Source organism: Alexandromys fortis, unplaced genomic scaffold (genome assembly GCF_014885135.2).
Source record: "Alexandromys fortis isolate MF-2015 unplaced genomic scaffold, M_Fortis_MF-2015_v1.1 scaffold_31, whole genome shotgun sequence".
NCBI lineage: Eukaryota > Metazoa > Chordata > Mammalia > Rodentia > Cricetidae > Alexandromys > Alexandromys fortis.
The window spans coordinates 8121360-8143275 of NW_026067974.1; the positions used below are offsets into that span (position 1 = coordinate 8121360).

The 21916-nt window shown below is 50.4% G+C and overlaps 1 protein-coding gene across 4 annotated transcripts in view; it reads left to right on the plus strand.

Annotated features, from left to right (window-relative positions):
- The first annotated feature begins 220 nt into the window (after window positions 1-220).
- Ttll6 (tubulin tyrosine ligase like 6) overlaps window positions 221-21916 on the plus strand; it is a 31044-nt gene continuing 9348 nt past the window's right edge. For 2 of the 4 annotated variants that reach the window (XM_050157203.1, XM_050157205.1), the window contains exons 1-12: window positions 221-1073; window positions 1662-1780; window positions 1901-2031; window positions 5367-5523; window positions 6466-6609; window positions 7157-7242; window positions 12129-12354; window positions 14373-14548; window positions 16839-17027; window positions 18037-18211; window positions 19589-19867; window positions 21256-21586. In XM_050157203.1, the coding sequence (XP_050013160.1) occupies window positions 1760-1780; window positions 1901-2031; window positions 5367-5523; window positions 6466-6609; window positions 7157-7242; window positions 12129-12354; window positions 14373-14548; window positions 16839-17027; window positions 18037-18211; window positions 19589-19867; window positions 21256-21586 (1915 nt within the window). In that variant the 5' untranslated portion in view covers window positions 221-1073; window positions 1662-1759. The remainder of the gene's footprint in view (window positions 1074-1661; window positions 1781-1900; window positions 2032-5366; window positions 5524-6465; window positions 6610-7156; window positions 7243-12128; window positions 12355-14372; window positions 14549-16838; window positions 17028-18036; window positions 18212-19588; window positions 19868-21255; window positions 21587-21916) is intronic. The other 2 variants (XM_050157204.1, XM_050157206.1) reach the window with 2 other exon arrangements.

A 21916-nucleotide genomic window follows, 5' to 3' on the forward strand; every position in this document is an offset into this window, starting at 1 on the left:
AGAAGATCTAGAAGAGCTGAGAGAACTCGTCACCCTGGCTTTTGTGAGAGAGAACACACAAAAGAGGCTTCAGAATGCCCAGCAGCTTGGCAAGAAGAAGAGGAAGAGAAAAAGGTTAGTATCGGGAAACGAGGGGGGGGGGGGATGGAGACGGGGTCAGTGTTGATGAGAACAGGAAGGACCGGAGGGAAGAGGGCCTTGGCGGCTGAGAGGAGGAGACTCCACGGGCTTGGCTTGTCAAGATCACACTGCTTTCAGTTGACATAACAGAAGCCACGCTCAGTGTTCTGTTTTATGGAATCTCATAATAGCGTGTATAACCTGGAGTCACACCTTGTTTGAGTGTTCGCGCTGTTTGTGTGTAAGTGCTTTTTAAAGACTGGGTGGGGAGGGAGCTCCTTGCTGAAGGAGTGTAAGCGCAGCGCGGGCGCGCGCAGGTCCTGGGAATTTGACTTACTTCCAGAGAAACGGGAGCAGGGTGACTTCCAGCCCCGGCTGCAGCTTGTCCACTCTGGTTCTGGGTTCACACTCGGCTGTGCTCCTCTACTGTTTAAATAGCGTCCCTTAGTGGGGAGAGAAGAAGGAGACAATATTTTAGCCAAAATGTGTGATTTTAAAAATCCCTGTCCCTGTCGGGCTGATGGTGTAAAAAGCAGAGGGACCCTGGGAATGTAGCTTGGAGTTAAAGACTGTTTACCTTTTGGGTGGGAGGGCCTGGGTTCAAATTCCAATCCTGACAAAATTAAAAAGGGGGTGTGGGCAATGATGCTAACATGAAGCTGAAAGCAAAATTAACCCAATTGTAATTTATAGACAGTAACAGAATGTGTAAGTATATACAAATAATAACAGAATAGATAAGTCCACAGTTCCTGCCACTCCGTGCCCCTTTGCACCCCCATCCTCAGTGATGGGATGGGTAGGCCCTGCAGGCTCCCTGTGACAGCTGGGACATGTGTGTCTGGTTCCAGCCCCCTGTTCTGGTCAGGGGATCTGTCTCTGTCTTGCTGTTTGCCCTTTTCTCTTTTCCAGATGATTGGTGATCAATCTATCCAACTGCCGGTACGACAGTGGTGAGCATCTGTGTTCAAGGGATCCAGGCTGGGGACCGAAGGGCGGGAATGGGTCACCTCTGTGTGTTCCCCGAGGGTGAAAAACAGGGCCTCAAATCCTTGGTTCTCCTGGCTCCACAGACTGTTAGAGGAAACTGGGAAATCTCATTCTAAGAGTCGCAGGTTTGGGCCACAGTGGCGTGCACCACCTATAGTCGTAATTTATGTATGTATGTATTTATGACAGGGTTTCACTAGGTAGCTCAGGCTAGCCCGAGACTCACTGTGTTTTCTCCCGACCAGTTTATCTCACGGATTAAGCCTGGCTCTAGATTATGGCTAAGGATCGCCCTACATTCAGGGGTTAGTGTTTGGAGGCAAGCCAGAGGCCTGCATCCTGGGAAAGGGAAGCCAGGCTAGGCCTGACATCCATCCCACACAGCCCGGGATATTACCACTGTTACACCCCTTCACTGCCCTGCCCACGAGGCAAGATGGCTTCCGGTCCCCAGGAGCCAGCTCTCTTGTTGCAAAACTCGGTCTGGGAGCGCATGGAGCCCATGCCTGCTTCTGTGACCCGCAGCCCTTTCTTCCTTTAACACCTCACAGTGCGCAGGGCTGCCCAGCAGTATGGCCTTCGAGAGGCCGGTGACAGTGAGGACTGGACTCTCTACTGGACCGACTACTCGGTGTCGCTCGAGCGCGTGATGGAAATGAAGAGTTACCAGGTGCGTCCCTCCCCGGATGGGTGGCATCTAGCCAAAGCTGACCTCATTTTGACCACGGCCCTCCCGCAACCCCGCTTCCACGCAGCCAGAACTGCTCGTGAATTCCGGCTTCCTTTGCAGAAAATCAATCATTTTCCTGGCATGAGTGAGATCTGTCGCAAGGACTTGCTGGCCCGGAATATGAGTCGTATGCTAAAGCTCTTTCCTAAGGACTTCCACTTCTTCCCTAGGACCTGGTGTCTTCCTGCCGAGTAAGTCCCCACTACTTGCTACTTGTGTCTCTTCTCTGCATCCCACTGTTCTTTCTTCTCCCTGATTCCCTGGCTGCCGCTCTCCCTTCCCGTGTTACCTTCTATATTTCTTCCTACTGTTCGGAGAGCAAAAGGTAAAGGGTGTGTCCAAGGCTGAGACAACACAGGCTCTGCCTGTAAAATAAAATGACGATTAGCGGCTGAGTGCCCTGGAGGTTGGACCCACAGTTAGGATGAAAGTTTGTTCTGATCTTGAAAGCTGTTAGATTTGAACTTATTCCAACAACTTCCTTGTACAGTTTCTGAATTTCTAAGGAGAAAGTGAGGTTGTGGTTGGGTCCTAGAACAGGAGCAAAGAAGGCTGCCTAGCCTGTCCCATTTGACGGCATGAACAGCCGCCAACCCTTCCTTCCACTCCAGAATGTGCAGTTCTTTAGATCAGTGGTTCTCAACCTCCCTAATGCTGCGACCCTTTAATACAATTTCTCATGTTGTGGTGACCTCAACCATAAACTTGTTTTTGTTGCTACTTCATAATTGTAATTTTGCTGTGGTTATGAATCAGATTGTAAATACCTGTGTTTTCCTCTGGTCTTAGGTAACCCCTGAGAAAGGGTCATTCAACCCCCAGAGGGGTTGCAATCCACAGGTTGAGAACCCTGCCCTAGATCCTTCCCTAAGTAGCAAGAAAAAAACAAAAGACCTGGGGTACAATGAGTCCTCGTGAAAGGGTGGTGGTGGTGAAGAAATGTCACCTTCAGAATTACATTCAAACGGACTGGAGAGTTGAGTCGGCAACCAAGAGCACTTGTTGCTCTTGCAGAGGATCCAGGTTTCGGTGCATATATACATATATCTAGGCAAAACTCACACGTAAAATTTTAAAAATCTAAGAAGATGTTTTAAAAAGAATTGCATTCACAGAGCACAGGATCCCATCCTCTCCTAGCCACCAGTCTTCCCTAAGCTAAGAGCCCTGGGGCTTGAAGACTTTTTTTTTTTAAATATTTATTTATTTATTATGTATACAATATTCTGTCTGTATGTATGCCTGCAGGCCAGAAGAGGGCACCAGACCCCATTACAGATGGTTGTGAGCCACCATGTGGTTGCTGGGAATTGAACGCAGGACCTTTGGAAGAGCAGACAATGCTCTTAACCTCTGAGCCATCTCTCCAGCCCTTGAAGACTCTTTAGAACGTGTCTGAACAGTCTTCTGGGCTCAGCATCCACTTCAAAGGAAGCGTGTTTACCATTCCGACTGCAGGAGCCTCCAGATTTCACAGCCATTGTGGACTGTAGTTCGCTGACTTCCTCAATGGACAGATGATTCCTTTGAGATAAAGCATAAAACACGTGCATAGCAAGACTGAGACCCATATAATCCGTTAATTCGGTTTCTTTCCTTTTCATCCATCTTTGTTTATTAACTTTCATTTTTTATTTCTTTTGGTTTTTCGAGACAGGCTTTCTCTATGTAAGAGTCTATGGAACTCAGTCTGTAGACCAGGCTAGCTTTGAACTCAGAGATCTGCCTGCCTCTGTCTCCTAAGTGCTGGGATGAAAGGCGTGTGCCACCACCACCCGGCCCACCTTTATTTTTTGAGAAAAGACCTCAGTATATAGCCAAGGCTAGCCCAAACTCTCAGTCTGCCTGTTTCACCTCCTAAATGTTGGAAGTATAGGTACATACCACCATATCACTTAAAAAAAACATTATTTTTATTTTATATACACTGGTGTTTTGCCTGCATGTATGTCTGTGTGAGGGTGTCAGATCTTGGAGTTACAGACAGTTGTGAGCTGCCATATGGGTGCTGAAAATTGAACCTGGGACCCATGGAAGAACAGTCAATGCTCTTAACCACTGAGTCATCTCTCCAGCCCGCATATCACCATTTTTCTTCCTTCTTTCCTTCCTTCCTTCCTTCCTTCCTTCCTTCCTTCCTTCCTTCCTTCCTGCCTGCCTGCCTGCCTGCCTGCACACCAGAAGAAGGCACCAGATCTCTTTACAGATGCTTGTGAGCCACCATGTAGTTGCTGGGAATTGAACTCAGAACCTCCGGAAGCACAGCCAGTGTTCTTAACCTCTGAGCCATCTCTCCAGCGCCGCCCCCTCACAGACCTTGGTTTTTGTTTTGTTTTGAGACAGGGTTTCTCTGTGTAGTCCTGGAACTTTTCTCTGGCTGTCCTGGAACTTGCTCTGTAGACCAGGCTAGCCTCAGACTCACAGAGATCTGCCTGCCTCTGCCTCCCATGTGCTAGGATTAAAGGTGAGCTCCACCACAACCTGGCTGACCATGTCACTTTTAATTTAGTTTCTTTCTTTCTTCTGAGTACACTTTTTTTTTTTTCTTTTTTGAGACACGACATCATGTAACCCAGGCTGGCTTTGCATTTAATATGTAAATAAGGAGGTTCTGGAGCTGCTTGCTAATCCTTTGCCTCCACCACCGCCTGAGTGCTGGGATCACAGCTGTGTGCAATTCTACCCAGTCTGTATGGTTGTGGAGGCTGAACCCGGAGCTTCGTGCATGCTCGGCGAGCACTCCATCCGCTGACCTCCACCGCCAGCCTTAAGCATACTTTCTTCAGACTACATTCAAGGGTGTGATTTGCCTTCCTGGCCTCCTGGCTTCAGTGGCGGCATCACAGTGAGACACTGAAGTCCAGACAGGAGGAAGCGACATTTCTCCAAGTCACATTTTTGTAAGCCGGGTGCAAAACTCCAAATCTCCTATGCATAAGCCCAAGTCAAGCTACCTGGAGCACCTCACATCACCCAGGCCAAGTTCTGTCGTGTAACTAAGGAACACGTGAGCCAGGTCTCATTGTTCACAAGGTGGAGATGATGGAGATGGAAGAAACGAAACCAGTAAAGGGTTACACAGCTGGGATGTGGTGTAGGCTGGGTTCGAATCCAGTGTCAGTTTTCCTTGAAGCTCGGTGTCTCCCACTGCTGGACTACTGTGTGTCTGTCTGTCAACACCAGGGCTTTGTCCCATCCATAGCTTCTCTCTTCTGTTTTTCATAGAGAGTCTCCTGGGGCTAGAAAAAGGGCTCAGCAGTTAAGAGCACTTACTGGTCTTCCAGAGACCAAGGTTCGATTCCCAGTATCCACAGATATGGTGCCTCACAGTTGCCCGGGACTCCAGTCCCAGGGGACCTAACACACTCTTCTGGCCCCCTCAGGCACCGGACACACAGACACAGGGCCCAGACAGACATGTAGACAAAACACCCATACACATAAAAAGAATGAAGATAAATAGTTTTCCTTCCTTCGCCTTGCTCCCGAGCTAACGGTGTGTCTTGTCCCCTCCCTGCTATGGCAGCTGGGGAGATTTGCAGACTTACAGCAGGTCAAGAAAAAATAAGACATACATTTGCAAACCGGACTCGGGCTGCCAAGGGAGAGGCATATTCATCACCCGGACGGTGAAAGAGATCAAGCCCGGGGAGGATATGATCTGTCAGCTTTATATTTCAAAGGTACTTCCTCGCCGCCGTTACGGATTTATTGCCCACAGCAGCTTCAGGCTCTGTGGGACAGAAAGCAGTGGAAGGCAGAGGCGGAGGTGAAACTGAGTCTGCCTTGTGCCTTGGATTTGCTCAGACCCAAGCCTTCTGGGGTCACCATGTCCCTCGCTCGCCCTGGCAGTCTCCACCACCTCCCCCTCGAGTGGATGAAAGCATGGAGTGTGGGGGGTCCCCGCCTCACTTGAGAGAGGGGAGTCATCTGAAAGAGCTCATAGTCACCAGCTTTCCCCCCTGCCTGGGACAGAGGGAGTCACGGACCACAGTGATATAGCCCACTGCAGACAGGGGTCCTTCTAGAAGTTTGGGTGAGAAGAGGAAGTGCTGGCTTCCCCAAGACAAAATGTCTAGGAGCCCCTTGATAGAAGAGCATCTGGAGAGATGGCTCAGTGGTTAAGACCATTGCCTGCTCTCCCAAAGGTTCTGAGTTCAATTCCCGGCAACCACATGGTGGCTCACAATCATCTGTAATGAGGTCTGGTGCCCTCTTCTGGCCTGCAGACATACACACAGACAAACAATATTATTGTATACATAATAATTAATCAATTAATTAATTAATTAAAAAAAGAAAAAAAAGAGAAGAGCTCTAGAGCTTTTGGAGAAGGCACCTGTGATGTTGCCCTGGAAACCACAGGTCCTGTCTTGGAAGGATTTCTGAACTGCCATCTACATCTCTTAGAGGGGGGCTGCTTGCACAGTGTGGTTTGGTGACCTCCCCAATGTCAGAACCCAGAGAGACTAAACCTCTTTATCCTGCTCCCCACACTGGGCATGCCCGCACTTTACACCACTAGGCAATGCCGGAGCTGGCTCCAAGAGAGAGGTGGGAGCTAGCCGCCTTTACCTGGGACTGTCACCTCCAGATGCTTGCGTGACTTCTCTCCTCTCGCCCAGCCCTTCATCATTGACGGGTTCAAGTTTGACTTGCGGATCTACGTGCTGGTGACCTCCTGTGACCCTCTCAGGGTTTTTGTGTACAATGAAGGACTGGCTCGCTTTGCCACCACCTCTTACTCCCACCCCAGCACAGACAACCTGGTGAGCTGAAGGGGACACGCTGCCTTCCCTTTTCCCTTGGCACGAGGGCATCCTCAGATTCCATGGAGCTGGCAGACACCCCATGAACACTTATTGTGTTCCAAGTTCCAGGGGTTTCTCATTTAGTCCCCCCAGGAGCCCTCCAAGATAGGGGTTATTAGCCCCGTTTTACAGACAAGGTTCAAACCTGCAGGGTATAGGGGACTTGTCTGGGGTCACTCAGCTAGAAAGTGGGACGATGGCCAGGCCTTCCTGACACCAGCACCGGAACTACAGTGCAGAGGTGCTCAAGGAGAGAAGGTCATGGGTGGTTTCCAATCTTCCTCTCCCTCCCTCAGTCTCAGAAAGAGTTGGAATCTCTTGTACTCCAGGCTATGGGATATCCCTTTTTACCTCCTGTCCGCCCCTTTACGTATGCCTATAAATCCCTTCCCCCTATCCCTTTAGGCTTCAGGGACGATTGGAGTGGGGTGGGGGACAGTGCACGGAGAGGACACAGGAGGCCCGTGCTTCAGCCTGACCCCCAGTCTTGTGTCTCTTTCCCCAGGATGAGATTTGCATGCACCTGACGAACTATTCCATCAACAAGCACAGTTCCAACTTCGTTCAAGACGCTCATTCTGGCAGCAAGAGGTAGGAGGGATGGACGCTTCACTCGGTTTTCCAGGGTTCTTCCCAAACCCACTCAGACCCTGCCAGGATTTCCGCCTCGGGTCACACGATCTGGCAAAGCCGGCTTTGCCTCTCAGCCCAGAAGAGACAGTTCATCTCATGTCAGAGCTCTGGGCTGTTAATCATTAAAAGAAGGCCATGCTGTAAACCCTGGGAGGCTGGGAGGAGGGAGATAAACCGAACGGTTTCCCCGGCAGAAAACATACACACATCGAAACATACCTTGTGACAGTTGCCCTCTTGACGTTTCCAGACCAACAGCCTTTAGGGATTGCTGGGCTGCCAAGTGAGAAGGACTTGGCAGCTGTGATCCCTCGCTCTGTAGTTCCCTGGGGTGTTGGTCCATTACAGATTCTCAACCCATGTGTCATGATGCCCTGGAGTCACTTGACCCGTGGCTAGTCAGCCTTCAGGTTGGGGAAATTAAGGGATTCCTGAGGGTTTGGGTTTCTTCCCCCCATAAGCAGCTTTTCTGCTCCTGGTATTTGAGAGGAAGGTAGACCGAGTTGTATGAGCTTGGCTGGGCAGAGATGGGGAGGCCAAGGGAGCATCAGGGTGCCGGTGCAGGTGCCTGTGTGTTCGTTGTTGGGTTTTCACCACCACGCTGGCCAGGGCGACACCAGAGCACTCAGGAACTTGGGTAGGGAGGTGTTAGGTCCTATCTCCAATTCACAGATGAGGGAACTGAGTCACAGAGAGGTTAAGCTGCCCAAGGTCACACCACTCAGCTCTGAGTGCTACAATTGCAGCTCTGTTCACTATGCCAACGTCATGGTGCCCGCAGGGAGGCATAGGGCATCTTAGTATATGGGCTATGACTGGTAGAGCCTTCTTGGGAGGAGGATGTATGTGTGTGTACGTGCGCACATGTGCACATGTGTTGTACCAGAGCTGGCCTCAAATTTGCTTCTGGTTGAAGGTGATGATTTTTACCTCCTGATCGTCTTGCCTTGGTTTTGTTTGTTTGTTTATTTTTCAAGACAGGGTTTCTCTGTGCAGCTTTTCAGCCTGTCCTGGAACTAGCTTTTTAGACCAGGCTGGCCTCGAACTCACAGAGATCCCCCTGCCTCTGCCTCCCGAGTGGTGGGATTAAAGGTGTGCGCCACCACCACCGCCTGGTCCCCTAGTATTTTTGAGACAAGTCTTGATATGTAGTAACTAAGGCTGGTTAGAAGGCATTCTGTAGCCCAGGGTAGCCTCAAATTCCCAATCCTCCTGCCTCGAGGGCTGAGACTGCAGGTGTGCATTATCACGTGCAACTTCAGCCACGCCCTCTTTTAGAGGATGCCAGTGCCACGTCTGAAACTTTGTCACTTCTTCTTCCCACCCAGTGCGGGTGCCATGGAGCCTCCTGCACTGATGTGTGTTCAGCATCCCTGGTGGGGCAGGCCTGCCAGTAACCCCCACTTGGATCTTTTTTTGTTGTTGTTGTTTTGTTTTGTTTTTTGTTTTTTTGAGACAGGGTTTCTCTGTAGCTTTGGTGCCTGTCCTGGAACTAGCTCTTGTAGACCAGGCTGGCCTCGAACTCCCAGAGATCCGCCTGCCTCTGCCTCCCGAGTGCTGGGATTAAAGGCGTGCGCCAACACCCCCCCCACTTTGATCTTTATCTGCAGAGTTAGCCTAGACAAGTTTCTTTGTCTCCGAGCCTCCATCCCTGGGTTTTAAGATACAACCAATGAGATAACCTGCCCTGTGCTGCCCTCCTCATGGTGTCCCTGTGAGACTCGAGTGACCTGCGCTGCAGCCTAGAATTCTGGCACTACTAATTTTTTGTAGTCGAAGAGACTTTATTTGCCTTCTTTTAATATTATTTCCAGGTGTTGTGGTGTGGTTGGCATACAGTGGTGCTGGGTCCTAGGACTCAGGGGCTCTCTAGACTGAGGCAGGAGGATTATAAATTTCAGGCTAGCTTATATGGGCTATATAGTAAGACCCTGAGCTAGAGATAGAAACACACACATTTAACCCAGGGCCTCTCACATGCTACACAAGTGTTCTCGTATGGAGCCTCTCATACCGCCCAGCTTGTCCTCTCTCCCCCTCTGACTCTGCTCTTCTCTGGGTCAGCTCTACATTGGAGCAGTCTTCTGCCCCCAGGGCTTCCATCCTGGCCTCTTCTGGCTCAGTCTCTCTCTCCCCTAGAGGCCCATCTATCCTCAGCTCAGCAAGTGTGCCAGAGAGCCTGATTTTATAATAGAGCCACACCCACAACCCTTTCAACCACACACAGATTAATCCACTTAAGAGCACAGAGGCCTTCCAAAGGTCAGGTCTCCCAACAGTACGGCACTAGAGGCCCTGTTTCTAACGCTTGAACTGGGAGGGACATATTCAACCCATAATGCGTCCTGCTCTTCAGTGCGCTTCTCTTATTGCCCCTTACTCCTCCCCCTTCCTTTCTCTTTTTCCCATCCATCCCTCCTCCTCTTCTTCCTCCTCTCCCTTTCTCTTCTTGAAAGGCCTCCTCCCTCATGCTCTCTTGTCTCCTCAAAGTTAGCAACTGACGCAAACTGAGGCACTCCAGCCTCCCCCCACCTTCTCCATGGAGTTCTAGGTCAGTGGGAGCAGGACTCCAGTCAGTTGGAGAGGAAAAGAGAAAACCTGTGAGCACGGAGGGACTCCGGCCAGACACCAGATATTGTCATCTTTTGGCATGCCTGGCACAGACCCGATGTTAAAGTGAACTGAGTCACTGCTGGGCGTCAGGAAATTGCCAGGCAGAGAATATTCATGGTGATGGGCCTTGAGTCATCAAGTAAAGGTTATGTTGTGCTTTGTAACCCGTGTAGTCTATTCCAGGAAAGTTTATTTGCCAATTAGGCAAATTAAATGTTTTTTTTCCTACTAGAAAGTCTTATGCCGGGCGGTGGTGGCACACGCCTTTAATCCCAGCACTCAGGAGGCAGAGGCAGGCGGATCTCTGTGAGTTCGAGACCAGCCTGGTCTACAAGAGCTAGTTCCAGGACAGGGTCCAAAACCACAGAGAAACCCTGTCTCAGGAAAAAAAAAAAAAAAGAAAGTCTTGGCTTTTCCAACAATATAGAAATTCTGTTTAAGCACAATGCTTCTACCTGACAAAGGAGGGGAGGGAAATGGGCTTTGTGTTGAGTTTGCTTATCTGTCCTTACATAAACACATCCTGGGTGTTTCACGCGTGTTGACTTGTGGTCCTCGGGTTTCCTAGGACAGAAGTGGCAGTTGTACAGACCTCCACTTGCATGGTCCCTTAACATCAGCTCCTTGCCTGGCAGGCCTGCTCCTTCCTTTCTGGCCCTCACTGCAGTCCAGTGAGATGACTTTTTTTATTTTATTTTTTTTAAATATTTATTTATTTATTATGAATACAATATTCTGTTTGTTTGTATGCTAGTAGACCAGAAGAGGGCACCAGGCCCCATTACAGAATGTTGTGAGCCACCATGTGGTTGCTGGGAATTGAACTCAGGATCTTTGGAAGAGCAGGCAATGCTCTTAACATCTGAGCCATCTCTCCAGCCCCCGAGATGACTTTTTTTAAAAAATATTTTTTTTTGCCAGGCAATGGTGATGCACACCTTTAATCCCAGCCCTCAGGAGGCAGAGACAAGTGAATGTCTGAGTTCTAGGCAAGCCTGGTCTACAAAGCGAGTTCCGGGACAGCCAGAGCAGTTACACAGAGAAACCCTGTGTCATTTAAAAAAAACCAACACTGAAACCCAAAACTTTTAGCTGGGCCTGGTGGCTCACATTTTTAATCCCAGCAGTTATGAGGCAGAGGCAGGTGAATCTCTGGGTTTGAGGCTAGCCTGGTCTACAGAATGAGATCTAGGATGGCCAGCACCACATAGAAAAACCCTGTCTTGAAAAACAAAGGAACAAAATTTTAATTACATTTATTTATTGGGGGGTGCCATGATGGGGGGATCCCATGGTGCCACAGTGTACCTGTGAGGACAGAGGACAGTCTATAGGAATCAGCTCTCTCCTTCCACCTTGTGAATGCTGAGCCCAAACTCTGGCTGTGAGCCTTGGCAACTGTCTCTCTCTATGGCTGGGTGACCAGGCACCACAGGCCACCAGAGACGGAGAAGTTTCCGGGACCTGGGACTTTGTGTTTAAATTGGGGACAGTACAGATTGCCTAGGACAGTAGTGACTCTAGGTATGGAAACGCCTTGGGGCTGCTCTTGTCTGTAGGCAGTCCTAAAGCAGGATTTTGTTTTCAGTGATCCCAGAATCTCCTCAGAGGACGGAAGTGTGACCAAAGTGTCAGTGTCCTTCAAAGGCCCCCACATGGTTCTTTCTTCCTTTCTAGACAGGGTTTCTCTGCGTAGCCCTAGCTGTCTTGGAACTTGCTCTGTAGACCAGGCTGGCCTTGAACTCAGAGATCCGCCTACCTCTGCCTCCGGAGTGCTGGGATTAAAGGCTTGCGCCACCATCACCCAGCCATCCCACGTTTCCAAAGATCACCAAAGGCTGAGAAACTTACTGCTGCCAAAGCAGAAGCAAAACAGTAATGTGAGGAGTGTGTGTGTGTGTGTTTGTTCTTGTAGCTCTCCATCCAATACCCAGCCCTCTTTCCAGCCCACAGATGCTTTTTTTTTTTTTTTTTTTTTTTAAGAATGTTCCCAGGCTGTGTATCTGCCTGCCCTGAGGTTCTGGAGACCCGAGGAGTCTGCCGCTGTGACTCCTCCAGGGCCCCTCCCATTTGGATCCAGCCTCAGTATCGCTCTGGATTCTGGGTGGTCTTCAGCCCTGCACCTGGAGCCTTCATCTCCAGAAGTTTCTGGATTTCACCATGCTTGTGCATGGTCTCGCTGACTGGGAGTAACTCTCCCGCCTGCCTGATGCCCTGTACGTCCTTCTCAGGAAACTCTCCACCTTCAACTTGTACATGAAGACCCACGGCTATGACGTCGAGCAGATATGGAGGGCCATTGAGGATGTCATCATCAAAACACTCATCTCGGCTTACCCCGTCATCAAGCACAACTACCACACCTGCTTCCCTAGCCACACGCTCAACAGTGCCTGCTTCGAAATCCTGGGCTTTGACATCTTGCTGGACCGCAAACTCAAACCCTGGCTGCTGGAGGTAAGGAAGTTAGGGGTGTGAGCTGTCCCCGTTCCTGGGGTACATCAGCTCTGGGGACTCTGTCTTCCAGGCTCACTTGTATTGTTTAGATCAATCCTGCCCCTCCTTTCCCTGGTGCTCGCTGTTCCCGGGGCGTGATGCGTAGCTTGAGAAGTGGCCACCAGAGGGGGGTAGACGGCTGGAAATTAGAGGATTCCCTGTGCCTTCTTGAGGTCCAGCCAGCTTTACAGCTGCCTCCAGTCTCAGGCCCAGAGTGACTGCGATGACCACTCTGCTTCCTGTGTTCCCCACAAAGAGGCTGTTCCTTCTCAACGTTGCCTCCTGGCTCTCGGGGACCTGAGCAACCCAGTTCCAGACACCGGTCCAGGTGATTCAACTCCATGTGAGAGTGGAAAGAGGCAGAGATTTCTGAGCAGCTTCATTTCCTGACTAGATTGGTCCTCTGGAACCTTAAGCAGCCATTCAACACACACGAGGAACAAGGATACGGAGTTGTAGCTGGAATACCAGGGGCTGTGACCTCCCTTACACTAAACCCTTATTCTCAGGTCCATGAAGGGGGCACTGTTTGGAGCTCCCACCCCAAAGAGAGAACGAGCATCAGCAGCGAGCCTCCAGAAGCTGCTGGAAACCCACAAATGTAACACAAATGTAAATGAACAATATTGATTATTTGTGGGCGGGAACTAGGCTTCTGGCCTTCTTCAGCTGTCTCTTCTAGAGTGAATCACTCTGCTTCCAAACTTAGAGTAGGCCTCTGTATTTCTCTCTTATGCTCTCTCCTTCCCTCATTCTCTTTACAGTTTTTAAAAATGTATTTATTTTTAATTTATGTGCACTAGTGTTTTGCCTGCATATATGTCTGAGGATGCTGGATCCCTTAGAATTGGAGTTACAGACAGGCATGAGCTGCCATGTGTGTGCTGGGAATTGAATCTGGGTCCTCTGGAAGAGCAGCCCATGCTCTTAACCACTGAGCCATCTCTCCAGCCCCCCTTCTTCCTTCCTTCCTTCCTTCCTTCCTTCCTTCCTTCCTTCCTTCCTTCCTTCCTTCTTTCCTCACCATGTAGCTCTGTTTGACCTGGAACTCATTTTGTAGACTAGACTGGTCTCAGTCTCAGAGATCCACCTGCCTCTGCCTTCCTAGTGCAGGGATTAAATAAAGCATGTGTCATTTCCTCCGGTGTTCTTTCCTCTTTTTCTTTTCCTCTCCCCTCCTCTTCCACAACCCCCTTTTCTTTTTGCTTTTTGAGACAGAGTTTCTCTATGTAGCCCTGTCTGTTCTAGAACTAGCTCTGTAGATCAGGCTGGTCTCAAACTCAAAGATCCACCCACCTCTGCCTCCCAAATTCTGGGATTGTGGTGTGCACAGCCACTGCTGGGCTCACATCTCTCTTCTTCCCTTCCCCATTCCTTCCTTCCCTTCCTTATTCCTCCCGACCTTCCTTCTCTCCTACCTTTTGTTTGTATTTGCTTGTTTATTTGAGACAGGGTACCATTTCAGAGCGCAAGTTATTCTGGAACTTAATGCATTGCCTAGTTTGGCCCCAAACTGGTGACAGTTCTCTTGCCTCCGCCTCCTGAGGGGGCTTACAGGCACTGCAGGCTTCTTCTCCGGGCTGTGGAGAGCACAAGCGGGAGGACACACACTCGTGTGGCCGAGGACCTGCCGAGCGGTGACAGCGGTAGTGCGGCCTTTAATCCCAGTCCTCAGGCAGCTGAAGCAGGCGCATCTCTGCTCCAGGTCGGCCTGGCCTACATCCTGAGTTCCAGGCCAGCTAAGGCAATAAAGAGAGACTCTGTTTCAAAAAACAAACAAAATCCCACCTGCTTACACTAGAGGAAATTCTACTTCCTGCTCTCCTTGCTCTCTTCACAAGGGTTCCAGTGTAGACCTCTCTCGGCTCCCTGACAATCACAGCTAGGACCATGAGGCAGGCCCTGAAGGTGGCATCTTGGCCTCACCTCCGCTTTCACACTGGTCTGCCTCATCCCCAAATGCTGTTTTGTCGCCACAGGTCAACCATTCTCCAAGCTTCTCCACTGACTCCAAGCTGGATAAAGAGGTGAAAGACAGTCTCCTCTATGACGCTTTGGTCCTCATCAACCTGGGGAACTGTGACAAAAAGAAAGTCTTGGAGGAAGAGAGACAGCGGGGACGGTTCCTGCAGCAGTGCCCGTCTCGGGAGATCAGGTACGGCAGCGCCCCGTCCCCAGGCAGCCTTCTCTTTCTGCCCTGCCCTCAGTGAGGCTGGCTGTGCTGGTCCCAGCTGTAACTAAGGTCTACCAATTCTGTGGCCTTCCTGTCACTTCCTTAAGCTTTGGGGCTCTTTCTGTGAAGTGGGACTGCATTTACATAAGCTAGTAGGGGACTGAATGCCATCATGATATGAAGCTTTACCACAGTGCCTGGCACCACAGTTTGTTAGAAGTTAAGGTTCTAGACTGTTGGGCCGGTGAGATGCTGTCAGCTGGATGACCTGGATTCCAGCCTTAGAGTCCATGTGACGGAAGGAGAGGACCAGCTCCCCCAAGTTGTCCTTTGACCTCCGTGTGCCCTCTGTGGCATGTATGCATATATGCATACGTATGTACTAAATAAATACATATTTTTAAAAGAGCCCTAATTGTATCCTATTGTGGAAGCCCTTGAGTAGTAAGCCTAAGGTACCGGTCTCAAGCTCATGGCATTACCTATAGTAGGCAAACAGCAAACCCTCAATCACTGAGCTACATTCTCTGGCCTTTTGCTGTTGTGACGGTCTTCTTCTTTTTTTATTTTTGAGACAGGGTCTCTGCTGTAGTCTTTAACACATGCACGTGTGCATGCGTGTGTTTGTGTGTGTGGTATGTGCACATGTGCAGAGGCCACAGAAGGCCATCAGGTATTTTATTCTGTGTCTCTCTATCTCATTCCTTTGAGACAGGGTCCCTTCCTGACTCTGGAGCTAGACAGCTGTTCAGCCAGCCCAGAGTTCCTCCTCTTTCCACCTACTTCCGCATCAGGGTTTTAGGCTGGTTGCATGCATGCGCATGCTTATGTCTGCTCAGCCACGCATGCTCAGCCACGCCCAGCTTTTTATGAGACTGCTGGGCTCTGACCGAGGATCCTCAAGCTAGCAAACCATCTCTTCAGCCAGTCCTTGGTTTTTATCTTTTGGAGTTTTGTTTTGATGCATTCTTCATGTGTTCTTGTTTTGTTTTTTTGAGGTAGCCTCAAAGGTACCTCAGGCTCCCACAGAATTTGCAGTCCTGTTGCCCCAGCTTCAAAAGTGCTGGGATTACAGATGTGTATCACCATGCCCAACAGAGTGGATCATTGCTAACAAATGGGAATCCTGTATGGAAAGCTGCTTTACGGTGGAGAATTTAGCAATCTGGACAGTTCTGTTAAGACTGTGTGTGTCTTTGTTCCTGGAAACTGGAGGTTAAAATGGACACATATAATTATATGAAATAAAATGATTAGTATCATGTGTGGAGTTAGACATTACCAGCATAAGAAACCAAAGAATTCATGTTTTTGTTGGAAAGCAAGCTTTGTCAACTCGGCCTGTCGTGTGCTGACAGGAGTTGCTTTGGCCTCTCCTAGGGCAGCATTTGCACTAGAAGCAGGGTCTTCTTCCTTCAGAGAGATTCTGCCCCCAGAAGGCCCTGAGCCCGCGCAAGGTGGTGCCTGATTGCTTTTCAGTTTGTACCACCCCTTCTCAGAGCCTAGGACAGTACATCGTGTCTGCTCACGGCCACTTTATCATGTGATTCCTGCTCTACGTGCTGGGTGGAAAGGAGGTAGAGTGTTGTGCTGTGTGGTTCTGTCCAAGGAACCAAGGACACCACGATTCCCATCAGGAGACTGTCATGGGGAGATTCGACTGGCTGGGGATAGCTCTAATTAGATCCAGAGTCCAGGGTCCCTGCTGCGGGGGACCCCAGAAGGCCTTGTACTGTGCTGCTGTCCTTGATGCCCTCAGGAAGAAGGTGTCAGCTGGCACACCGAAGGCCTCCTTTGTGTTACTTGGCTGGAAAGCTCAGTGGTTTTTGACATCGCTGCAGTGTAGGAAGCTTCTCTACCTGAGCTCCTCCTGGGGGTGGGGTGAGGATGCTTCAGAGCATCCTGGCTCACAAAGGCTCCTTAAGTCCATCTCAGAAGTCCTCCCATTTAGCAAAACACAAGCTGCTGTTCTCCAGAGAAGGGCAATGGGGGCTGTGAATGGGAAGGTGGCCAAAGTCTGCCTGGTCTGATTGTGCCAAGGGGGAGGTGGATGAGACTTGGGTGGAACTGTCAGGCCTTGCAAGCGCCTCCCTGGAGCAATGTGACGCCGGCTGTCTTGGGAGTCCTAGAACCCCTGGTCCCAAACATTCTTGCTTTTATTTGGCAAATCCTGATCAACTACTGTTACATGAAGGGCCCTAGATGGCACCCAGCTTGGACATGACCCTTGCAAGAAGACACAAGGGCAGCCCTGCTTTCACTTTCCCAACAGGATGGAAGAGGTCAAGGGTTTCCAGGCAGTGCGGTTACAGAAAACCGAGGAATACGAAAAGAAAAACTGTGGCGGGTTCCGGCTCATCTACCCGAGTGTGAATTTAGAGAAGTACGAGAAGTTCTTCCAGGACAATAGCTCCCTCTTCCAGAATACTGTTGCTTCCCGAGCCCGAGAGCTGTATGCCCGGTAGGAAGACTTCCGCTCAGGTCGAGGTGGGCTGGGGATTGTAGCGACCGACCACCTGTGGCCCAGGTGGTAGGGAGAACTTCCGGGTCTCAGTTCCCAACCTTGCCGTGAGAGAGGAGCATTCGGTCCGGGTCTCATAAAGACCAGGAACTGGAAGATTCCACAGTGCAGTGAGTGGACGGATGCCCCGCCCCACTGCCCAGAAGTGTGTTATGTGTTCAGGCTATATGAAATCCGAGCGCTCGAAGGGAACCATCTGATTAGGCCCACTTCCCACCAAATTCCCCATTGATGAGAGGGGATGCCAGAGCAGGAAGTAGGTCATAGAAAAAGATGACCCCGGAGGATTACCCTGTCTCCTGACTCCTGAGACCAGGTGATGTGCCCTGGTGTACCACCTTTGGTCCAGTCCCAGGATTCACTGGCCAGAGAGCCCAGCTTATGAAGTGGCCCAAAATGGGAGCCCCTGGCCTTAGTCCTCCTACCCAAATCCTCTTTCCAGGGAAGGGGGAAGTAAATGCCCCCCTTTCAGTGCGATCTTCCTTGAAAGGGTGCTATTCCCTAGTCTGGGGGTGGTTGGAAGGACGGCTCTTTGTTCCCTAGTCTGGGGGTAGTTGGAAGGGACAGCTCTTTATTCCCTAGTCTGGGGATGGTTGGAAGGATGGTTCTTTATTCCCTAGTCAGGAGATGGTCAGAAGGACGGCTCCTTCTTACCCAACGCCGTTCTTGGCCTTCAGTCACTTGTGCAGGAACCTGTTTCTCCCTCCCATCTATTTCACTTTACTTTGTGTCTGTGGGTGTTTTGCGCATGTACGTCTGTGCAGTATGTGCATTCAGTGTTTGCAGAATCCCCTGGAGCTGGAGTTACAGATAGTAGTGAGCTGCCATGTGGGTGCTGGGATTTGAACCAGGGTCCTATAGAAGAGCAACAGGTGCTCTTAACCACTGAGCTATGTCTTTAGCCCCTCTCCACTCTGTCCATGATACTCACCTGCTCTTCAACCAACAGGCAGCTGATCCAGGAGCTGAGGCAGAAACAGGAAAAAAAATCATTCCTAAAGAAAGAAAAGAAGACAGAGATGCCGGGCGAGTCTGTGGGTGAGCAGGCAAGAGACAGGATCCTGAAAACCGGGCAACAGAGACAGCAGCAGAAGTGCAAGACAGCCATCCCTCCCCCCAAACAAGTAAACTCAGATGAGGGGGGTGTGTGTCTAACCAGCACCTTGCCCCAGCTTGGGCCGATCCGTGGGAGGGTACCCCGGAGACCTCTGCTCCGGGCACTGACTCACTGACGGGCTGCGAACTACAAAGAAGGGATCTAGAAGGCACACAGACCTGGCGTCTGTTAGAGGATCCCTCCATCCTGACAGTAGAGAATGCTGTCCTTTCTGCCTCTGGAAGTAAGAGCAGCCTCGCTGTGGGGGGGGGGGGGGGGGGGGGGGGGGGGGGGGGGGGGGGGGGGGGGGGGGGGGGGGCCTGACCTGAGCCCCATAGGGAGTGTGCTCCACTGCCCTCATCTCTGACCTGGCTGGGAATGGCCCTCGGGCAGGGTCCTGAGGAGCGCTGCTGGGAGACGTAGTCCTCAGAATACTTCTTGGGGATGCCTGAAAAGGGGCTTCCTGCCTGCTCGCTCTCTGCACAAGGTGGTGGCCCAGCCCTTGGTGAGCTGCCTCATTGTCCTGGGAGCTATGTCTGTGGCTTCTATTTCCTCCAGCTCTGGTTCTTAGTGAATGACTTTCTGTACATCTCTGTACCATTCTTGGGTTTTGTTTTTTGTGTTTTTTTTGTTTGCTTGTTTAAGGTGGGGGTCTCATGTAGCACAGGCTGACCCCAAACTTGTTCTGTTGCACAAGATAATATAGAACTGATTCTCCGGCCTGCACCTCCTAAGTGCTGGGATTACAGGCATGCGGCACAAGGCCTGGTTAGTAAAGCTCTGGAGACCAAACCAGGGCCTCCCGTACCCTGGGCTGCTAACTGAGCACTAGAATGCCAGCCCCCTCTCTCTAATCTTTTGTTTCTTTTCAAAATGTCTCACTCTCACTGGCTGGCCTGGAACTCACTCAGTAGACAATGCTATCACTTGTGGTGATCCTCCTGCTCCCACTAGTGGGGTGCTGGGATTGCAGGAGTGTGCCACCATCCCTAACTGTCTCCTTAGTCTTGAAGACTCTCCTGGGATTGCAGGAGTGTGCCACCATCCCTAACTGTCTCCTTAGTCTTGAAGACTCGCCTGGAAGGACAGGACTAGAGCTGGCTTGGGGTTTTCAACTTTGTTGGGTCACAGACTCTTTAGGAATCTGGTGGAAGCTGTGGAGTACCTTCCATCAAGTACACACCGTACTGTTTGAAATCTCAGTTTCAAGTTGCTAACAACTCACTCCCGGGCTTTTGTAAGGCTTCCGGAACCCCGGGCTAAGAGTTCCAGACTAGAAACTCTCTGGTGCATCCTGTTTCCTTTCTCTTCACCTCTTTTGCACCTTCGCTGGGGTGCAGATGAGTCCGATGGCGGACGGGACTGCGGTCCCCACGGGCTGTGTGTCTGGTTTCCTCCTTCTCAGAGCTACCACCCAGTGGCTTTAGTATCCTGCACACCTGGCCTGTTCTTGAACATCAGAGGCATAAGGAACACTGAAACTGCCGGTAGCCTCCACCAGAAGGACTCCAAGAAGGAGGCCACCCTCGCTCCCTGCAAGCCCATGTCTGCGAGGCACTACAGTTCTGTCCCTGACCTGAGGAGTTCAAATCCCAGCAGCTCTGGGACAGAGCTCCGTAAATGCAATTCCACAATCAAGGAAGTGAAGTCGGCCCATTCAGTGAATGTAGTCAGCAATGGCCTGGTAAGTCAAGGGCCATGCTGAGGGGCGGAGGGGCTTTCCCTGTCCCCAACTTGTAGCTCTTTGAGTACCCACTGTTGCTACTGGAGTCTCAGTTCCCTAGTTGTGGAGCTGACACAGTAGGATGACATTCCCTGCTGGAGGGTAAGCCTGGAATGGCTTTGAGGAAGACTCTTCCCCACCTGCTTTCGTAGGCAGGTTTCCCCCTTCGTGCTCCTTTTCTCCGTGGGGGTGGGGTGGGGTAGGGTGGGGTAGGGGTGGGGTGGGAGTAGGGTGGGGGTGTCACAAATCTAGGTGCTGCTGTCAGCACCGCGTGCGGGGCAGTGGTGGCACGCGCTTTTAATCCCAGCACTCAGGAGGCAGAGGCAGGCGGATCTCTGTAAGTTCGAGGCCAGCCTGGTCTACAAGAGCTGGTTCCAGGACAGGCTCCAAAGCTACAGAGGAACCCTGTCTCGAAAAACCAAAAAAAAAAGAAAGAGAAAAAGGAGATNTCGAAAAACCAAAAAAAAAAAAAAAAAAAAAAAAAAGAAAGAAAAGAAAAGAAAGAAAGAAAGAAAGAAAGAAAGAAAGAAAGAAAGAAAGAGCCCTATCTCAAAAGCAGCAACAAAAATTTAGACTCAAATCACTTAAACAAAGAATGTGCCTTGGGGCTTCATGACCTTGGGTTTGGCAGAAATAGTCTAGGATAGCAGCAAAAACATTAGACAAGCAAGACTTCATCAAACTCAGACTCTCGGCAAAAACAACAATAGAGTAAAAAGTTGACCTACAGGGGCTGGAGAGATGGCTCAGTGGTTAAGAGCACTAGCTGCTCTTCCAGAGGACCACATGGCAGCTCACAGCTGTCTGTAGCTCCAGTTTCAGGGGGTCTGATGCCCTCACACAGACAACACAAGCAGGCAAAACACCAATGCACACAAAATAAAAATAAATAATAAAGTTATTGTATGCTAATGGAACAATGCTCGGGTTATCTATCCTAGAACCAACTTTTTTTTTTTTTTTTTTGAGACATTCTATGTAGCTCTGGCTGCCCTGGAACTCACTATGCAAACCAGCTTGAATTTATAGAGATCTGGCTGCCTCTGCCTCTTGAGTGCTGGGATTAAAGGCATGTGCCACCACCATACCCTGCCCAGAGCCAACTTTAGGATTAATTTTTAAAAATTGTGTGCATCTGTGTATGTGTGTGTTTGCATGTGCATCATGTGTGCCAGGTGTTCACAGAGACCAGAAGAGGTTATCAGATCTTGTGGAACTGGAGCAGCCTCTTAACCACCAGGCCACCTCTCCAGTCACCACCGGGACCATTTCCGCCCTTTCTTTCTAGAGGAGCTAGAAGGGAGTCCTCCGCCTACTGTAATCTCATTCCAGGCTGTTTTCTCTTTCAGCCCTTAACACCTGTAGAAACTTCCCCAGAACCCACAGCCCAGCTATCAACCTCTCTGGAATCCCTGGCCAGCCTGAGCCTGACCTCCAGCCCTGAGTGCAGCAGTTCGGAGAGTGTCCAAACGGTCTCCTGGAAGGGCAAGCAGCGGAGGGCCCCCCAGAAGCTGGTCCAGGAGAAAAAATCCAAACCTCCCGTGTCTTCCAAACCCAGGAGTTTGGACGTGAGTTTGACCCTGATCAAGAATGAAGTGAGGCGGCAGCACCTGATGTCGGAGATTCTGCAGAAGGTTCAGATGAAGAAGAAGCGCTCCTTGTTCCCGGCCCCCAAATCACGTGAGTGCTGGAGCATGCAGACAAAACGACTCCTGTCATTAGCTTCTGGAGAGAATATAGTTTGTAGGCCCATGGCTTTCAAGGTCTGCATTGGTGATGGGGCAGACATTGCTTTAGGGTCTTGGATGTGAGAGTGTCTGGACAGCAATGGTGGGGAGCGGAAGGGGAATGAAGCTCACCCATGGCTAGCCACTGTAGGTTCCATTTTCCTTTAGGAACATCGGGTGACTAAACCTTAACTCTAGCATTAGGGCCAGGTCTGGTGGGGCATGCCTGAAATATCAGTAATCAGAATCAGGGGTTGAGACAAGAGGACCATGAGCTTGCAGC